Source organism: Ranitomeya variabilis, chromosome 2 (assembly GCF_051348905.1).
Source record: "Ranitomeya variabilis isolate aRanVar5 chromosome 2, aRanVar5.hap1, whole genome shotgun sequence".
Taxonomy (NCBI): Eukaryota; Metazoa; Chordata; class Amphibia; order Anura; family Dendrobatidae; genus Ranitomeya; species Ranitomeya variabilis.
Window position 1 is genome coordinate 807,549,868 of NC_135233.1, and position 20,676 is coordinate 807,570,543.

Genomic DNA, 20,676 nt, shown 5'->3' on the forward strand with positions numbered 1-20,676 from the left:
CCATGGTACTGTCAAAAAAGGACGATTTTGATTGCTACTTTCTTTACCGTCATTCTAATATTTTGCAGAAAGGAGGCATTTTTGTTTTTTGGACCAATGTAATATCTCAGCAGCAGGGCCCTGCACTTGATTGAATTCCTGATCATGACTGGGCACAAAAAGCTAATTTAAAGCAAAAATACTACTCTCTTTACCACCATTCCCACTTTTAGTAAAAATTAATATCGTATGGGAATTGAATACTGTAACTTCCTCAGACGGGCACCTGCCTAAGACTGGGAACATAAAAGTTGTTATAGTGTTGTTATTATTTATTACTACCCTACTGTCTCTGAGAGGATAATCGAATCAGAAATCGAACCCTGGTTCTACATTAGCAGTGGTCTATGTTCACAATAAAAGCAATATACAAAGTTGATAGGGCAGCAAATGACATCTGAATGAATGGATAACATCAAAGCCTTTGCTCATCATATATAAAAATGATAAGTTCAATTATGTTTGGCCTGACCCATAGGCCAAGGCAGGCACATTCTGCTGATAGGACCCCATAGAATGTAAGTCCGCAAGGACAGGGTCCTCTCTCCCCTCTGTACCAGTCTGTCACTGTAAACGTGTTTACTGTAAATGATATCTGTAACTCTGTTTGTAACCCCTTTCTCATGTACAGCACCATGGAATTAATGGTGCTATATAAATAAATAATAATAATAATGCAGATAATTTAAGTTATTCTCCTTGATTAACAGACAGTGACAGAAAGGTTTACCTGATCAATATGTTTTTTTCTTACTTTGAAAAGTATAACAATTCTGGAAGTGCAATGTGTTATTAAACAGGCCATTTATTAACACCATTAACCTGGATACCTATAGCCATTGTAGGCGTTTCTGCTTTCTGGTAGCTGCTTGGTACATCCAGACACAGGGTGTTTATTTAAAAACAGAATAAAGTTTATTGTCCTTCATGCATTTTACAGTTCTAAACTGAAAACAGCCTTTCTTCAGCACAAATGAATAACAAATGGTCCTTTCTTCAGCATAAATGAGCAACAAAACAGTCTATTCTTTGGTTAAGGCAAAGTGAATCAAAACGGTCTCACCACTTGGTATTACGGGCACCTCTCATTCTCTAGCATAGACTGTCCCCAGTAATGATCTTTCTCCAGCTTCAACATAACACAATCTATTAAGCAAACCCAGCTGCCTGTTATTATGCCAGTAAGACCCAGACTGGTGTATGGAAGTGACCTTTCCCATACAGGCTCTTTTAGTTGCTCTTAAATCCCGGACTCAAAATCTATTCAAATTAAAACCCTCTCAGCAACCTAGTGCTACTGGTATACACTTTACATTACCGAGGCCAGCTGCCTCGCTGATACATACCTGCCATCCAGGACCTTACCTCCTGCTTTCTTACACAATATATGTTGTAAATAATCACTTTGACATTAGTAAGGTTGTATTTGTGTTAAATAGCTTGAAGTGGGTTGAATACAGTCTACAGTGTTACACATGCCTTTTCAGAGCAGTTGGAGTACATTTAATTTTCGGCAAATTAATTAGACTTCAAAGTTGACAAATTCATATTGAGAAGGATTTGCTATTTTCTAGTTTTTAATAGCGTGTGTTAGGTGTCAAGTTCCCGCCTCTGCACAGAGGGAATCTCAGGCCATCTCCGCTGCGGTCTCCCATTCTTCTCCTGCCGCAGTGGAGTCTGCTCAGTGGAGACGTCGGTCCCAGCGTCTTGCTCAGTCTCACTCTGTGCATAGGGTTACTGCTGCTTTTCCAGCTTCTGCCATTGAAGCCAGTGCTGGGCAGCGGCGAGCAGATGCTTTTAGGACTAAGTCCTGCTTTTCCTCTTCTGAGCATGCCCAGGGCAAGATCTCCCATTGGAGATCAAGGGTCACATGCTCAGATCCCATTGGTCCTCCAGAAAGGTCCTGAAGGTGCTCAACTTCTGTGGCAGCCTCCCACTGGTCCTTGTGGGAAGATCCTGTACATGCTGCAGCTATAAAAGGTTCGCATGACCGCACGGCCATGCACTAGTGTAAACTTGGAAATGTGTGTGTGTTGATGTGTGAAAGTCATTCATTAATTATCCCCTCCCTTATGTATGACTGCTTGCGTAAGGTGGATGATTGCTATCTAGCGCCCGACTTAGCCATCAGCACGTAACACACAAAACAGCGTCTATTGCTGTAACCGCCAGTGCGGCACCGTGTGCTTTCACAGCGCTTTCCTGACCCAAGCCTGGGTGGTTAGTGGCGTCTGCCAGTGCGGCACCGCACGCACTCTCGTGCATCTTTATTATTATTATTTCTTTCACTCTGACACCCCAGTTGCGGTGTCGAGCGCAAGAGGTCTATATGAACTCAAATCCTGTGTCTTGGGATTGAGTTCTGAGACTCCTTGCTTGCGCTGTTGGTGCGGTACCACGGCCCTGTGACACAACAGGGTTCGCTTCCTTCACACAGGGTGAAGTTAACCCGTGTGTGTATCCACATTGTACCGCCATATAGTCCGTCATTACTCAGCAGCAGGTTCCATCTCTGCACGGTGGACCCCGGGCTGCGAACGCACCTTACTCTATCTTTCTAATTATTTGGTGTGTTCCGCTAGCCCTAACAAGCGTGTATAAAGTAATATCATGTATTCAGAATTTCAATAATTTTAGTCTTGGATATGAATCTGCCATTTTCTTACCTTGGGACCTTTTGTGCCAGGGTCGCCTTCAAAACCTCTTTCTCCCTGTTGAAAAAAAATTGAAGGATACTAAAGTCACATACACTTACAAGCCCATATTGCAGTTTATTTTGTAAGATACACCATGAAAGAAAGATAAATCTATTCTTTTCAATATTTTAAATTTTAAAGTGTTTACTATATTAATAAAGTTTTCTAAGTTGTATGTGCAAATAAAGGGAATCTGTCAACAGGTTTTTGCTATGTAATCTGAGGGCAGCGTGAGGTAGCTTTGTCACTTACTATGCTATATGCTGTTGTTTCCATACAATGGGGTTTTTTCTCCTGGAACATATCACTACCTGGACTGATGGTCACATGAGCCCTGATCTGACCATGGCCCCTCCTCTGATAAGCAGGTCATTATCAATAGGCAATGCACACAGTAACCTGTGGAGTGAGCGTTGTTGCTTGGTGAGCTCGGCTTCACGCTACAACTGAAAACTCTGACAGTGTCACAACTGCTACACCCAGTAAACTAAGTGATACATCGTTGGAATCAGGGTCTTTTTTCCTACATTATACTGCTCTCAGATGAGGCATCAAAAACCTGATGACAGATTCCCTTTAAATAAAATATACTTTTAAGAGTATTCAATGTTTTTAATACCAGTTGGTAATATGTAGAAGGAATTGTAGCACATCAATACATTGATGAAAAATGTTCTCCTTTATTAGTGGTCCATTGAAATCCCCAAAAAAGGAAATAGAACAAGAAATGTTTAAAACTAATGTGTTTTTTTCTGTAAACCACCCATAATCATATGACTAAGGGCGGTTTACAGCCAAAAGTGCATTCACTTTTAATGTTTCTTGTTCTATTTCCTTTCTCTTTTTTGATTTTAATGTTTTAATGGACCACTAGTAAAGTAGAATATTTTTTTTAAAGGATGGATGTGCTAAAATTCCTTCTACTTACCCGTTTGTGGTGTTCCTGCCAGCTGAATATGGCACCTTCCATTTGGCAAACACAAGACGGATTACATCATTTATTCGCGCTGGTGAGCTTGTCTTTCTCATTTTTTCCTTTTTTAATACTAGTGTGCAAGCTAAGAAATATTGTAGTTTATTTAGATTTTTTTATATTTTGGTATTTTGATGTTGTACAAGAAGCAAGTGTATAGCATTTTAAAAAGATTAATACTTTGAAAATAACAGTTCTCTAGCTGACATAACATGCATTTACTACATACTTTAAAATGTTCTACAACTTACATGTAAGACAAGCATTATAAATAGTTTTTAGGTTTTAATTTATTTTGTGATGACAAATTGTACAGCCTTATGATTAGCCAGAGAGACTTCCTTAATAAAACTGTCCTGGGATATACAGCATCCCCTAGAAAGCACACCGGTCTTAACACTGATTACTTATTCATAACCTTGGGTACAGATGGAAGAGACATCATTTTAACTGCAGTGGTGTGGCATGGTTAGGATTCCCATAATTCTCAAATACAGAAAAAAATAAAGCAAAGGACCCATCACCTGAACTGTAATTTTATAGAAAATATAAAATCCAAACAGCACTTCCTTTAAATAGTACTTATTTCTATATTTTCTGCAAAATGTCTATAATCTTGGTTCATAAGCTTTTTACTGCTAAGTCCTATTCTTAACATGGTGCCTGTAGGGGAATTAAAGTAATTATGCCATGTGAGCTGCCTCAAGTGGAGCAGTGCTAAGAAAAAATAGCCGCACTCTGAAATGCAAAATATAACAGTGACCTGGACATATGCAATTTAGAGGTGAGGTGGCCAAAATGTGGAATTCTGGAGTATTGCTAAATCAAAATTTGCCTTTTGTTCTAAAGATCATATTAACTACAATATGAAGGCCCTTCTTTAAGATGCTTATCCATTGTCAAGAGTGGAGAACAGCTTCTCTGGAGGGCAAGTTGACTTCTATAGTTCATGTGTAATTCTTAATTTTCCCTGCTAGGGCACTGCAGAGAAATTTGGAGAATTGAATGTAGAACTAAACACTTGCTGAAAGGATTTCCTTGTATTTGGAGGCCCTTAAACAAAAATAGTGACATTGTATGAGCATAAAATAGTATGGACAAATCAAATTAAAATAAAGGTGATGTTCTAGACTTTGTGAAAAAAATAGTGCCTAATCACTAACAAGTAGGTAGTTGCTACCTGCCTGCGTGTTGTTCCTAGCACCATTTTTCACTGGCACAGAGAGGTCGCAGACTGCTCCTGCCAGCGATTCAGCTGCCTCTGCTGACGTCACTTCGACAGAGCAGCAGTTTCTTGCTCTGTTGACATGGAGAGACTGTCAGCGTCATTCTGACTGACAGCCGGACCCCCGCTGCCAAACTGGGGTTCTGTCTGTCATCCATCAGCATGACATCCACAGACATACCCCTTCAACAGAGCAGGGTGTCAACAGAGACAGATGAATTGCCAGCAGGAGCTGTCTGTGAACGCTCTGTCGGTGAAGAATGGTGCCGGACACAAGAGGCAGGTGGGTAGCAACTACCTGCCTGTTAGTGCTAAGGCACTTTTTTTCACAAAGTCCCAGTAAACATTCTGAAATAAAGCATTTATCTTATAAAAAATAAGATGGCTTCATTTTTTTCTTTTTAGTTTTTTTCAGATTACATGAGACTGAAAAAAAAACAAGTTAAAATAGAAAGTAAAAATATATTCTTTTCTTTTCCATTATTATTTTCATTCTGGATAGAAGCTTCATGTCATCCAAGCTGAAATATCTTAAAATGTGTCATAGACTGACGCAGTTGCAATTATGATAATATAGAAATAAATTGTAATTGGCAGAGTGGAATACTATTCTTTACTCAAAGAGCATGGGAACTTCTCTAATACAAAAATATGATGTTTGCCTGTGTGGGAGCATCAGAACAAGGTCAGAGATGCACAAGAATATCCCATGTATGCCTGACATTCACAGTATTCAGAACCTACTGAATGAATACTTTTTTTGTATAACTGAGCCTATATTCTGAAATCTGTTACTGAAATAAACTGGTCTCAAGATTAGCAGATTATTAGATGCTTACTGTAATAAGCATCTTTTACTATTAGTGATCACAACGCTATAACAATGTAACATCAATTGTAGCCTTTTTTTTCTATATGTACCATATAAAACATATGAAAGTCATGGTCATGGCCATGACTAAGACCTGATGGTCGAAACGCGTCGGCTTTGACCATCTGGGACCCCCATCTCTTTTTTGCAAATGTTTGCATTTTAAAATGTTTCCAATAAATTGACTTTTTAGAGGATCCATGCTGGAGATTGTTTTTCCTCTTTCATTGCGGGCTCTGGACTACACCCTTGACCAAAGCGGCTCCGTGCGTGGACATTATTGCACTGCTGAGGGATTGGTGAGCTGACTTATTTTCTCCCCCTTTTTTCCTTTTTCCCTATTTTTATATAAAACATATGAAGTAAAATATAATATTTTATGTGAACATTTTCCTGTATAAAAGAAACATTAAAAAATATATAGTAATGTAGGCCGACCCCTGTTACACACAAAAAATCCTTGCAGTCTTGCATCGTTTTTCACGTTAACCAAGAGACTTGGCCTTTCTTAACATCATCCTGATTCCTGGCATTATTCATAACTTGTACATGTATATTTTCAACCAGACATCCCAGAGCAGATTCTGCTCACATTATATCAAGAAGTGATGAGTACAAGGGTGATGAATATTTTGTGACTAGCATTTATAATACATGAGTATTTTTAGCCATACAGATGCAAAGCATTATACTATTTCAGATAAATGAAATTGTAATCTACAGTTAGCATATTTTTCTTTCTTGTGTTAATTTGAACATTATGTAAAGTGGCATCTCTACAAATTAACAAGAACAAGACAAATGAAAAGGAACTTCAGAATTGAATGCATTGTCTCTCCAGTTTCTATATACAACACTGAACATGCAAAGGTTTAGACCTTTAATAGTAGCAGGTAGAATTCAATGTCATAAGGATGTCAATACATTTACTGTATGTCCAAAGGTCGAAATTGCAATAGCATAAAACGAAATTTATAAATTATGTCTATTTATAACTAATATGTTTTTCTGTTCATTTTTTACCATTGCCTACTTGGCTGCCATTACTTTAGCTACATTAGGGAGCACTTATCAATGTTTACATCTTAGCTGCTTCATCTTCTGAGTGTTCTGGTCTGGTGATATGAAGCTTGAATTCTATCTCATTAGAGGCTGAGGCTATTGCTGAAAACCTTCCTCAATTCTAAAGGAATCTATAGGATAAATAATATATAGTCTGAAAAAGCCCTTTCGAACAACAACTATCTCTCCCAACTCCCCTATACATATACATAGTCGACATTAACATATTGTCAATTGGTAGAGCGACAGACTGTTCTGGAAGCTACTTATGTGTATAAACACCTATGTGTATGTAATTCCCTAGTGTTTCTATAACCTCATGAGATTTTTGTATTATTTTTTTGCACTTTTTTTATTGGTTGTTTTAAACCATAAATTATATAATTGTGAAATTCACTACATGCTTAGAAAATTTTAATGGGCTAAAAACATTTCTTTTACTGGTCTTCTGGATTTTAATACATGGAGACAATAAAGTCAAATATCTTTTATCCACAAGACATTGCAGGATTAGTTTCCTTTCATAGGAAAACTAAAGGACTGGATGACTGAATTCCAACTGTCCAAACTCTGTTAATATCATTTGTATGTGGATCATTGGGAGATGCTCATACTGTTGTGAAATTGGATTTTGGGCTCCCCCGGTGGCCACTGGTGGAATTGAACTGGTGTGCATCATCCCCTCTGTTCACCTGTTCCCATCAGGATGTGGGAGTCGCTATTTAGCCTTGCTCCTCTGTCACTTCCATGCCGGTCAACATTGTAATCAGAAGCCTTTCTGTGCATGTTCCTGCTGCTAGACAACTTCCAGCTAAGTTGGACTTTAGTCCTTGTTTGTTTTTGCATTTTGTTCCAGTTCACAGCTGTAGTTTCGTTTCTGTGTCTGGAAAGCTCTTGTGATCTGAAATTGCCACTCTGATGTTATGAGTTAATACTAGAGTCTTAAAGTAATTTCAGGATGGAGTTTTGATAGGGTTTTCAGCTGACCATGAAAGTGTCCTTTCTGTCTTCCTGCTATCTAGTAAGCGGACCTCAATTTTGCTAAACCTATTTTCATACTACGTTTGTCATTTCATCTAAAATCACCGCCAATATATGTGGGGGCCTCTGTCTGCCTTTCGGGGAAATTTCTCTAGAGGTGAGCCAGGACTATATTTTCCTCTGCCAGGATTAGTTAGTCCTCCGGCCGGCGCTGGGCGTCTAGGGATAAAACGCAGGCAACGCTACCCGGCTACTGTTAGTTGTGCGGCAGGTTTAGTTCATGGTCAGTTTAGTTTCCATCCTTCCAAGAGCTAGTTCTTATGTTTGCTTGGCTATGTTCTCTTGCCATTGAGAACCATAACAGTTTGACCGGACTAAAGAGGGTTAAATTAATTGACAGAGAAAGGAGAGAAAAGAGAAGTCTGCTGAAGATTTTTATTTTTTTTTTCCCTTCAGTTCTGAGTGTGCTTGTAATTGAAACTCTTGCAAGTCTGCCTATATTGCAGCCTTCCTCTCTCTCTCTCCTTCTAACCCTGGAATGGCTCTGTGTTCACCTGTTTAAAATGGATTTTCAGAGTTTAGCTGCAGGTTTGAATAATCTCACCACGAAAGTTCAAAATTTACAAGATTTTGTTGTTCAGGTTCCTATATCTGAACCTAGAATTCCTTTGCCTGAATTTTTCTCGGGGAATAGATCTTGCTTTCAAAATTTCAAAAATAATTGCAAGTTGTTTTTGTCCCTGAAATCTCGCTCTGCTGGAGATCCTGCTCAGCAGGTCAGGATTGTGATTTCCTTGCTCCGGGGCGACCCTCAGGATTGGGCTTTTGCATTGGCTCCAGGGGATCCTGCGTTGCTCAATGTGGATGCGTTTTTTCTGGCCTTGGGGTTGCTTTATGAGGAACCCCAGTTAGAACTTCAGGCGGAAAAGGCCTTGATGTCCCTATCTCAGGGGCAAGACGAAGCTGAAATATACTGCCAGAAATTTCGTAAATGGGCTGTGCTTACTCAGTGGAATGAGTGCGCCCTGGCGGCGAATTTCAGAGAGGGTCTCTCTGACGCCATTAAGGATGTTATGGTGGGGTTCCCTGTGCCTGCGGGTCTGAATGAGTCCATGACAATGGCTATCCAGATCGATAGGCGTCTGCGGGAGCGCAAACCTGTGCACCATTTGGCGGTGTCTACTGAGAAGTCGCCAGAGAATATGCAATGTGATAGAATTCTGTCCAGAAGTGAACGGCAGAATTTTAGACGGAAAAATGGGTTGTGCTTCTATTGCGGTGATTCAACTCATGTTATATCAGCATGCTCTAAGCGTACTAAGAAGCTTGATAAGTCTGTTTCAATTGGCACTTTACAGTCTAAGTTTATTCTATCTGTGACCCTGATTTGTTCTTTATCATCTATTACCGCGGATGCCTATGTCGACTCTGGCGCCGCTTTGAGTCTTATGGATTGGTCCTTTGCCAAACGCTGTGGGTATGATTTGGAGCCTCTTGAAACTCCTATACCCCTGAAGGGGATTGACTCCACCCCATTGGCTAGCAATAAACCACAATACTGGACACAAGTAACTATGCGGATTAATCCGGATCATCAGGAGATTATTCGCTTTCTTGTGCTGTATAACCTACATGATGTGTTGGTGCTTGGATTGCCATGGCTGCAATCTCATAACCCAGTCCTTGACTGGAAAGCTATGTCTGTGTTAAGCTGGGGATGTAGGGGGACGCATGGGGACGTACCTGTGGTTTCCATTTCATCATCTATTCCCTCTGAGATTCCTGAATTCTTGACTGAATATCGTGACGTTTTTTGAAGAACCTAAGCTTGGTTCATTACCTCCGCACCGGGAGTGCGATTGTGCCATAGATTTGATTCCGGGTAGTAAATACCCTAAGGGTCGTTTATTTAATTTGTCTGTGCCTGAACATGCTGCTATGCGAGAATATATAAAGGAGTCCTTGGAAAAGGGACATATTCGTCCTTCGTCATCTCCCTTAGGAGCCGTTTTTTTCTTTGTGGCTAAGAAAGATGGCTCTTTGAGGCCGTGTATTGATTATCGGCTTTTGAATAAAATCACGGTTAAATATCAATATCCGTTGCCACTGCTGACTGATTTGTTTGCTCGCATAAAGGGGGCCAAGTGGTTCTCTAAGATAGATCTCCGTGGGGCGTATAATTTGGTGCGAATTAAGCAGGGGGATGAATGGAAAACCGCATTTAATACGCCCGAGGGCCACTTTGAGTATTTGGTGATGCCTTTTGGTCTTTCTAATGCACCTTCGGTCTTTCAGTCCTTCATGCATGACATTTTCCGTGATTATTTGGATAAATTTATGATTGTGTATCTGGATGATATTTTGATTTTTTCGGATGACTGGGACTCTCATGTCCAGCAGGTCAGGAGGGTTTTTCAGGTTTTGCGGTCTAATTCCTTGTGTGTGAAGGGTTCTAAGTGCGTTTTTGGGGTTCAAAAGATTTCCTTTTTGGGATATATTTTTTCCCCCTCTTCCATCGAGATGGATCCTGTCAAGGTTCAGGCTATTTGTGATTGGACGCAACCCTCTTCTCTTAAGAGTCTTCAGAAATTTTTGGGCTTTGCTAACTTTTATCGTCGATTTATTGCTGGTTTTTCTGATGTTGTTAAACCATTGACTGATTTGACTGAGAAGGGTGCTGATGTTGCTGATTGGTCCCCTGCTGCTGTGGAGGCCTTTCGGGAGCTTAAGCGCCGCTTTTCTTCTGCCCCTGTGTTGCGTCAGCCTGATGTTGCTCTTCCTTTTCAGGTTGAGGTCGACGCTTCTGAAATCGGAGCTGGGGCGGTTTTGTCGCAGAGAAGTTCCGATTGCTCCGTGATGAGACCTTGTGCTTTTTTCTCGCGTAAATTTTCGCCCACCGAGCGGAATTATGATGTTGGGAATCGGGAGCTTTTGGCCATGAAGTGGGCTTTTGAGGAGTGGCGTCATTGGCTTGAGGGGGCTAGACATCAGGTGGTGGTATTGACTGACCACAAAAATCTAATTTATCTTGAGTCCGCCAGACGCCTGAATCCTAGACAGGCGCGCTGGTCGTTGTTTTTCTCTCGGTTTAATTTTGTGGTGTCCTACCTGCCGGGTTCTAAGAATGTTAAGGCGGATGCCCTTTCTAGGAGTTTTGAGCCTGACTCCCCTGGTAATTCTGAACCTACAGGTATCCTTAAGGATGGAGTGATATTGTCTGCCGTTTCTCCAGACCTGCGGCGGGCCTTGCAGGAGTTTCAGGCGGATAGACCTGATCGTTGCCCACCTGGTAGACTGTTTGTTCCTGATGATTGGACCAGTAAAGTCATTTCTGAGGTTCATTCTTCTGCGTTGGCAGGTCATCCTGGAATCTTTGGTACTAGGGATTTGGTGGCAAGGTCCTTCTGGTGGCCTTCCCTGTCTCGAGATGTGCGAGGCTTCGTGCAGTCTTGTGACGTTTGTGCTCGGGCCAAGCCTTGTTGTTCTCGGGCTAGTGGATTGTTGTTGCCCTTGCCTATCCCGAAGAGGCCCTGGATGCACATCTCGATGGATTTTATTTCGGATCTTCCTGTTTCTCAGAAGATGTCTGTCATTTGGGTGGTGTGTGATCGTTTCTCTAAGATGGTCCATTTGGTTCCCCTGCCTAAGTTACCTTCTTCTTCCGAGTTGGTTCCTCTGTTTTTTCAAAATGTGGTCCGTTTGCATGGTATTCCGGAGAATATCGTTTCTGACAGAGGTACCCAATTCGTGTCTAGATTTTGGCGAGCATTCTGTGCTAGGATGGGCATAGATTTGTCTTTCTCGTCTGCTTTCCATCCTCAGACTAATGGCCAGACCGAGCGGACGAATCAGACCTTGGAGACATATTTGAGGTGTTTTGTGTCTGCAGATCAGGATGATTGGGTTGCTTTTTTGCCTTTAGCGGAGTTTGCCCTCAATAATCGGGCCAGCTCTGCCACCTTGGTGTCTCCCTTTTTCTGTAATTCGGGGTTTCATCCTCGATTTTCTTCTGGTCAGGTGGAATCTTCGGATTGTCCTGGAGTGGATGCTGTGGTGCAGAGGTTGCATCAGATTTGGGGGCAGGTAGTGGACAATTTGAAGTTGTCCCAGGAGAAGACTCAGCTTTTTGCCAACCGCCGGCGTCGGGTTGGTCCTCGGCTTTGTGTTGGGGACTTGGTGTGGTTGTCTTCTCGTTTTGTCCCTATGAGGGTTTCTTCTCCCAAGTTTAAGCCTCGGTTCATCGGCCCGTACAAGATATTGGAGATTCTTAACCCTGTGTCCTTCCGTTTGGACCTCCCTGCATCTTTTTCTATTCATAATGTTTTTCATCGGTCATTATTGCGCAGGTATGAGGTACCGGTTGTGCCTTCCGTTGAGCCTCCTGCTCCGGTGTTGGTTGAGGGCGAGTTGGAGTACGTTGTGGAAAAAATCTTGGACTCCCGTGTTTCCAGACGGAAACTCCAGTATCTGGTCAAATGGAAGGGATACGGTCAGGAGGATAATTCTTGGGTGACTGCCTCTGATGTTCATGCCTCCGATCTGGTCCGTGCCTTTCATAGGGCTCATCCTGATCGCCCTGGTGGTTCTGGTGAGGGTTCGGTGCCCCCTCCTTGAGGGGGGGGTACTGTTGTGAAATTGGATTTTGGGCTCCCCCGGTGGCCACTGGTGGAATTGAACTGGTGTTCACCTGTTCCCATCAGGATGTGGGAGTCGCTATTTAGCCTTGCTCCTCTGTCACTTCCATGCCTGTCAACATTGTAATCAGAAGCCTTTCTGTGCATGTTCCTGCTGCTAGACAACTTCCAGCTAAGTTGGACTTTAGTCCTTGTTTGTTTTTGCATTTTGTTCCAGTTCACAGCTGTAGTTTCGTTTCTGTGTCTGGAAAGCTCTTGTGATCTGAAATTGCCACTCTGATGTTATGAGTTAATACTAGAGTCTTAAAGTAATTTCAGGATGGAGTTTTGATAGGGTTTTCAGCTGACCATGAAAGTGTCCTTTCTGTCTTCCTGCTATCTAGTAAGCGGACCTCAATTTTGCTAAACCTATTTTCATACTACGTTTGTCATTTCATCTAAAATCACCGCCAATATATGTGGGGGCCTCTGTCTGCCTTTCGGGGAAATTTCTCTAGAGGTGAGCCAGGACTATATTTTCCTCTGCCAGGATTAGTTAGTCCTCCGGCCGGCGCTGGGCGTCTAGGGATAAAACGCAGGCAACGCTACCCGGCTACTGTTAGTTGTGCGGCAGGTTTAGTTCATGGTCAGTTTAGTTTCCATCCTTCCAAGAGCTAGTTCTTATGTTTGCTTGGCTATGTTCTCTTGCCATTGAGAACCATAACATCATACACAATGGATATCGGCTACAGCTGCCAAAATCATCAGGTTTGGACATGATTTTTTTTTAGTTGGGAGCATGTGGCATAAGCTGCTACCAAACTCTAGAAGAAGAGGCTTATATGTATCTCTTGGAAAAAAAAAGGTCAACTGAATTCCAACAGTGCAAACTCTCTTAACATCAGCTGTCTGGGACATGTTGGGAACCCCAAATACAAATTGGATATCAGCCAATGCTGCTGATATTATGAGGTTTAGACAAATTTAATATAATGTGTATCATTGCAGCTGTGCTTGACCAGGTTGGATGTTGTATATAAGCATACCCAAAGAGGTCAATGCGTAAAGACGGATTTCATCAACCAAGGTATCATTCTAATCAGTATAACGGCACCGACTTGTCACTGTCTGTAGGTTACTGTGCACAATCCTGCTAATAGGTTCTCTTTAAATATAGACATTATTTCTGCAAAATGTACGTTTACAATATTATTCTACACTACTTTCTGTTCATTAGTGCAGCACAAAAATTTTATAAGTTATTTTTAAACCCTTCTTATAGAAAGTTTGTATTTTTTTCTTACAAATATACAGATAAAAATGACAGATTGATAGTCACTACAGTGCTAAATATTAAAGTGAACAATAAAGATAATAACCTGGCAACTGACAGATACATACAGAGATGATTTAGGAAGTTCTGCTTTAGCTTGAATTTATATTAATTAGTTTCAGCTTATGTGAGAAATGTAACTAAATTAATTCATAAAGAAAACAAAGCAAATGTTTCATTCAACACTTAAAGTGCTGAAAATTTTAAAAGACTTTGCCTGTTATCAACCAAAATAAAGACACACTACTGTGAAAAGTATTATTATTATCTAAGATCAAATATTTAGAAATTCTGTTACAATCTTTAGATTTAGTACAAACTTTCCAGAACTTGTTCTGCTTAACAAAAAAATTGTGTTTATGCTTTGTTGGTATGGTTAGCAGACACATAAGGATATGTTTAATCCCTGCTTGGAAAAATGTGGCAAACTTCAAAGACTTTTGTTCCATGAATTCAAAATGTACTTGACTAGAGCATTCCTTGCTTTACTGATGTCATAAACAGATCCATAACCATGAAACAAAGTATATATTAATTATACATTGCTTGTACTACAAATATATGCCTAAATCCCAGCAATGTTAAATACGTTTATTATATGCATAGAATATTTTTCACTCTATATTCATCTACAGGGATTCAGTTTGAGTGAAATATAGGAGATTCAAAACTTAAAAATACTTTGCTGATTTATGGAGACATGTAAGTTGGACATGCTGGAATTAAAATAAATAAAATCATTGGACCCTGAGGAGTAGATACAAGCTCTCCATTTTTAGACAATAGAAATGTAAAAGAACTCTGACTGGTAAAGATTCAGATCAGTAATTTACCACTTGAAAGTACTATCCCTGTATAAAACTTATTGTATCTCTCTAGATCTCACGTAGCTATTCCTCTCCTTGACAAGTGTCTATTTTTAAAGCTCTCTACTTTATCTCAAGCAGTCTTTAGTAGTGTTGAGCGATACCTTCCGATACTTGAAAGTATCGGTATCGGATAGTATCAACCAATACCCGAAAAATATCGGATATCGCCGATACCGATACCCGATACCAATACAAGTCAATGGGACTCAAGTATCGGAAGTTATCCTGGATCCATATTCATGTAAAAAATAAAGAATTAAAATAAAAAATATGGATATACTCACCCGTCCGGAGGCCCCTGGACCTTACCGATGTAACCGGCAGCCTCCGTTCCTAAGAATGAGGAGTTTAGGACCTGCGATGACGTCGCAGCCTGTGATTGGTCACGTGAGTGGTCACATGAGCGGCACGCGACCAATCACAAGCCGCGACGTCATCGAAGGTCTTAAACTGCTCATTCTTAGGAATGGAGGCTGCCGGTTACAATCGGTAAGGTCCAGGGGCCTCCGGACGGGTGAGTATATCCATATTTTTTATTTTAATTCTTTATTTTTTACATGAATATGGATCCCAGGGCCTGAAGGAGAGTCTCCTCTCCTCCAGACCCTGGGAACCATACACTGGGAACTTCCGATTCCGATTTCCGATACCACAAAAGTATCGGAACTCGGTATCGGGATTCCGATACCGCAAGTATCGGCCGATACCCGATACTTGCGGTATCGGAATGCTCAAAACTAAATATTTGCTTAACCCTTACTGTTGCAATGTTTACTTATTGCAGTATATGGTATAATCAATCAAAATATAATTGGTTTACATTACATAAGGAAACTTAAAAAGTAAAAAATAAAACTTTTGTAAAACAATATATACCAGTTTAAATTACCCAATTTTTCCTTTTCAAAAAGAAAAAACTAATGTAAAAACAAACATATTTGGTATCATGTCAGAAAATATTAAATCTATGAAAATATGAAATTATTTAAACCATGCGTTAAATTATGAAAATAAAGCAAAATCAGAACTCTAGAATTGCTATTTTTCAGTTGCTGCACTAACAAAATAAAATGCCAACTAATCAATAAAAAAGTCATACAAAATTAGAATGTCATGAAAAGTTAATTTATTTCAGTTCTTCAATACAAAAAGAGAAACTAATATATTATATAGAGTCATTACAGAGTGATCTATTTCTGTTAATGCTGATGATTATGGCTTGCACCCAATGAAAACCCAAAAGTCATTATCTCAGTAAATTAGAATACTTTATTACACCAGCTTGAAAAATGATTTTAAAATCCAAAATGTTGTCCTACTGAAATGTATGTTCAGCAAATGCACTCAATACTTGGTCCGGGCTCCTTTTGCATCAATTACTGCATCAATGCAGCGTGGCATGGAGGCAATCAGCATGTGGCACTGTTGCGGTGTTGTGGAAGCCCAGGCTGCTTTGATAGCAGCCTTCAGCTCATATGCATTTTTGGGTCTGGTGTCTCTCATCTTCCTCTTGACAATACCCCTTAAATTCTCTATGGGGTTAAGGTCAGGCGAGTTTACTGGCCAATCAAGCACAGTGATACTGTTGTTTTTAAACCAGGTATTGGCACTTTTGGCAGTGTGGACAGGTGTCAAGTCCTGCTGGAGAATTACATTTCCATCTCCAAAAAGCTTGTCGGCAGATTGAAGCATGAAGTGCTCTAAAATTTCCTGGTAGACGGTTGCGCTGACTTTGGTCTTGATAAAACACAGTGGACTTACACTGCCAGATGACCTGGCTCCCAAACCATCACTGATGGTGGAAACTTCACACTAGACCTCAAGCAGCTTGGACTGTGTGCCTCTCCAATCTTCCCCCAGACTCTGGGACCTTGATTTCCAAATGAAATGTAAAATTTACTTTCATCTGAAAACAACAACATGGAACACTGAGCAACAGTCTAGTCCTTTTTCTCCTTGGCCCAGGTAAGACGCTTCTGGCGTCTATTGGTAATGAGTGGCTTGACGCAAGGAATACGACACTTGTAGCCCATGTCCTGGATACGTCTGTGTATGGTGAAATTAAAAATTAAAACACATTCCGCCACAAAACAAGCCCATATATTGCTATGTTCAAGGAAAATAAAAATAAATATGGTTCCTGAAACAAGGGGAACAAAAAAATAAAAACGCAAAGAAAAAAATTCTGGGCCCTTAAAAGGTTAAAAAAGTTTAGTATTCTTAGATTGTGCTGCCTTTGGTGTCAGTTTTTGGAAGGATAACAATATAGATAGATAAATGTAGTAATATTATTTGAGGATATGGGATTTATTAGTTTGCAAAATACTAAAAAGAAATTAATTCTTATGTGATGAACTTGGTTATTCTTTCAAAAATGGAAATGGCTAGTTAATGGACATATTCATGCCATGTAGATGTATAAGACAGTAAAATAAAAAGTCATGTTGCAGGAAAAGGGTGACAATGTAAAGAAATGTTTTTGAGGAAGTTAAAAGTAACCTTTTTAAAATGTGAACTGTCAAATGACTGCAGGTTAAGAAAAAAATATGGTGAAGTAGACACAGTGTTCTTTTTTCTTTTTGTCAGTTCTATCATCTCATTTTTTATTTCATAAACAGAAAAGATCATAGCAAGAATTAACTGCACAGTGTTGACCAAATTATGCACAAGATACAGAGATTTAGATAAGGCGTTGTGAAGGTCTCCAAGAAACGTAATAAAAATTCACCCTAGATTAGAACCATAAATTGATAGAAAATTACAAGCTCCATTCAGCTGACAGTACTATTATAAAAAAAATACAAATTAAGCACAAAATAAACCCATCTACTTCATGTAAATTAATAGGCATAGGTCATCTGTCACATAACACAGGTTTCAGGAACAGGTTCTGGTTCACACAACACGGGTTTCAGGTTCAGACAACAAGAGAATCAAGGACAGGGACCTGTCAACACACTAGTTGCACACACACTAAGAAGAGGAACTACAGGGGTTGCTCAGGCACCACCCAACTGTTGAAGGTGCTTTATACATCTGATACCTTCCAGCTACTAACTGGGAGCATGTCCAAAGTGCACAGGCCCAAGGGAGTAGGAAGCCAGTGTAGAGGAAAAACACATGACATAGTGGCTGGAGCAGTGAGTATGTCGGCATCACTGCCAGGAGGAGCGAGAGGGACCATGCAGGGACATGAAGGTTACATTACCCCCTCCCTTATGCCCCCTCTTCTTCAAGCCTGCATGGAATCTTTGCAGAAGAAGTGGGGTATGATTATTCTCTTTGGACTCCCACGACCTTCTCTTCTCTCCAGGTCACTAGAAGAAAGGTTTTATCTTTCACCTTCCTCATGGCCAGGACACTTCTTACAACCATGACATCCTCAGAGCAGACCAAAGCAGGCATAGTACCAAGATATTTAAACTGAAAAGTTTCATGCTGCCAGGCAATACCAGCCACCATCTTTCAAGAATCGAATACAAGTTGCGGTATTTCCTCCTGGTCTTCCTCTTGGTAGGTAGACAGGAAAGACATGAAAAGTGCTTTCACCTTGACATTCTCGTTAGCCAGCCACTTGAGAAATGTAGATACCACCTATGGGTTCATCTTCAAACTGGTATCTATGAAGAGAGGTCCTCAAGTGGTTGGGGATCCCGGAAGCGGGTCTATGAAACATTCGCCCAGACTGTGTGAAGGTAATATCTCCGCACAACCAGTCTGATGATGGCAGACCTGGCAGTAAAGATGGCGTTGCTGGCGGCCAAACTGGATGTACAGAGATCACCTCTCATGACATAACTGTCCCAAAAAAGCACCTGACTAGATCTCCAGTCCAGAATGGGCTCATGAGTTCGTAACCATGGAACATTAAAGAGAAGTGCATGATATAAACGAGACAGAACAAAGAAACAACCTTCTCCATATGCAACATTCCTGTCCAGAGCACTACATGTTCAGTAGCCACTTGAATGCCTTTGGATAGGGCTCTTCCCTGTACTGATAAAACCATCAAAGGATGCTGGAGGTGATGGACCGGAATCTGATACCGCTATACCATAGAGTTGGTTGGTTTGAGAGCTGTCTCAAAGAAATGGGAGTTTCTACATGATACAGTCAATGTCAACGGGGGAGAGATATTAACCCCTTCATGACCTTGCCGTTTTTTGCAATTCTGACCAGTGTCCCTTTATGAGGTAATAACTCAGGAACGCTTCAACGGATCCTAGCGATTCTGAGATTGTTTTTTCGTGACATATTGGGCTTCATGTTAGTGGTAAATTTAGGTCGATAATTTCTGAGTTTATTTGTGAAAAAAACGGAAATTTGGCAAAAATTTTGAAAATTTCACAATTTTCACATTTTGAATTTTTATTCTGTTAAACCAGAGAGTTATGTGACACAAAATAGTTAATAAATAACATTTCCCACATGTCTACTTTACATCAGCACAATTTTGGAAACAAATTTTTTTTTTGCTAGGAAGTTATAAGGGTTAAAATTTGACCAGTGATTTCTCATTTTTACAACAAAATTTACAAAACCATTTTTTTTAGGGATCACCTCACATTTGAAGTCAGTTTGAGGGTTCTATATGGCTGAAAATACCCAAAAGTGACACCATTCTAAAAACTGCACCCCTCAAGGTGCTCAAAACCACATTCAAGAAGTTTATTAACCCTTCAGGTGTTTCACAGCAGCAGAAGCAACATGGAAGTAAAAAATGAACATTTAACTTTTTAGTCACAAAAATGATATTTTAGCAAAAAATTTTTTTATTTTCCCAAGGGTAAAAGGAGAAACTGGACCACGGACGTTGTTGTCCAATTTGTCCTGAGTACGCTGATACCTCATATGTGGGGGTAAACCACTGTTTGGGCGCACGGCAGGGCTCGGAAGGGAAGGAGCGCCATTTGACTTTTTCAATGAAAAATTGGCTCCAATCTTTAGTGGACACCATGTCGCGTTTGGAGAGCCCCCGTGTGCCTAAACATTGGAGCTCCCCCACAAGTGACCCCATTTTGGAAACTAGACCCCCCAAGGAACTTATCTAGAAGCATAGTGAGCACTTTAAACCCCCAGGTGCTTCACAAATTGATCCGTAAAAATGAAAAAGTACTTTTTTTTCACGAAAAAATTATTTTAGCCTCAATTTTTTCATTTTCACATGGGCAACAGGATAAAATGGATCCTAAATTTTGTTGGGCAATTTCTCCTGAGTACACCAATACCTCACATGTGGGGGTAAACCACTGTTTGGGCACATGGTAAGGCTTGGAAGGGAAGGAGCGCCATTTGACTTTTTGAATGAAAAATTATCTCCATCGTTAGCGGACACCATGTCGCGTTTGGAAAGCCCCTGTGTGCCTAAACATTGGAGCTCCTCCACAAGTGACCCCATTTTGGAAAGTAGACCCCCCAAGGAACTCATCTAGAGGCATAGTGAGCACTTTAAACCCCCAGGTGCTTCACAAATTGATCCGCAAAAATGAAAAAGTACTTTTTTTTCACACAAAATTTCTTTTAGCCTCAATTCTTTCATTTTCACATGGGCAACAGGATAAAATGGATCCTAAAATTTGTTGGACAATTTCTCCTGAGTATGCCGATACCTCATATGTGGGGGTAAACCACTGTTTGGGTGCACGGCAAGGCTCGGAAGGGGAGGCGTGCCATTTGACTTTTTGAATGGAAAATTAGCTCCAATCGTTAGCGGACACCATGTCGCGTTTGGAGAGCCCCTGTGTGCCTAAACATTGGAGCTCCCCTACAAGTGACCCCATTTTGGAAACTAGACCCCCCAAGGAACTTATCTAGATGCATAGTAAACACTTATAACCCCCAGGTGCTTCACAGAAGTTTATAACGCAGAGCCGTGAAAATAAAAAAAATAATTTTTCTTTCCTCAAAAATGATTTTTAGCCCAGAATTTTTTATTTTCCCAAGGGTAATAGGAGAAATTGGACCCCAAATGTTGTTGTCCAGTTTGTCCTGAGTACGATGATACCCCATATGTG

At 40.5% G+C, this 20,676-nt stretch overlaps 1 protein-coding gene across 2 annotated transcripts in view; it reads right to left on the minus strand.

Moving 5' to 3' along the window:
• Window positions 1-20,676, minus strand: part of COL19A1 (collagen type XIX alpha 1 chain) — a 1,614,879-nt gene that overhangs the window by 1,203,128 nt on the left and 391,075 nt on the right. For both annotated transcript variants that reach the window (XM_077289962.1, XM_077289964.1), the window contains exon 11: window positions 2,706-2,750. In XM_077289962.1, the coding sequence (XP_077146077.1) occupies window positions 2,706-2,750 (45 nt within the window). The remainder of the gene's footprint in view (window positions 1-2,705; window positions 2,751-20,676) is intronic.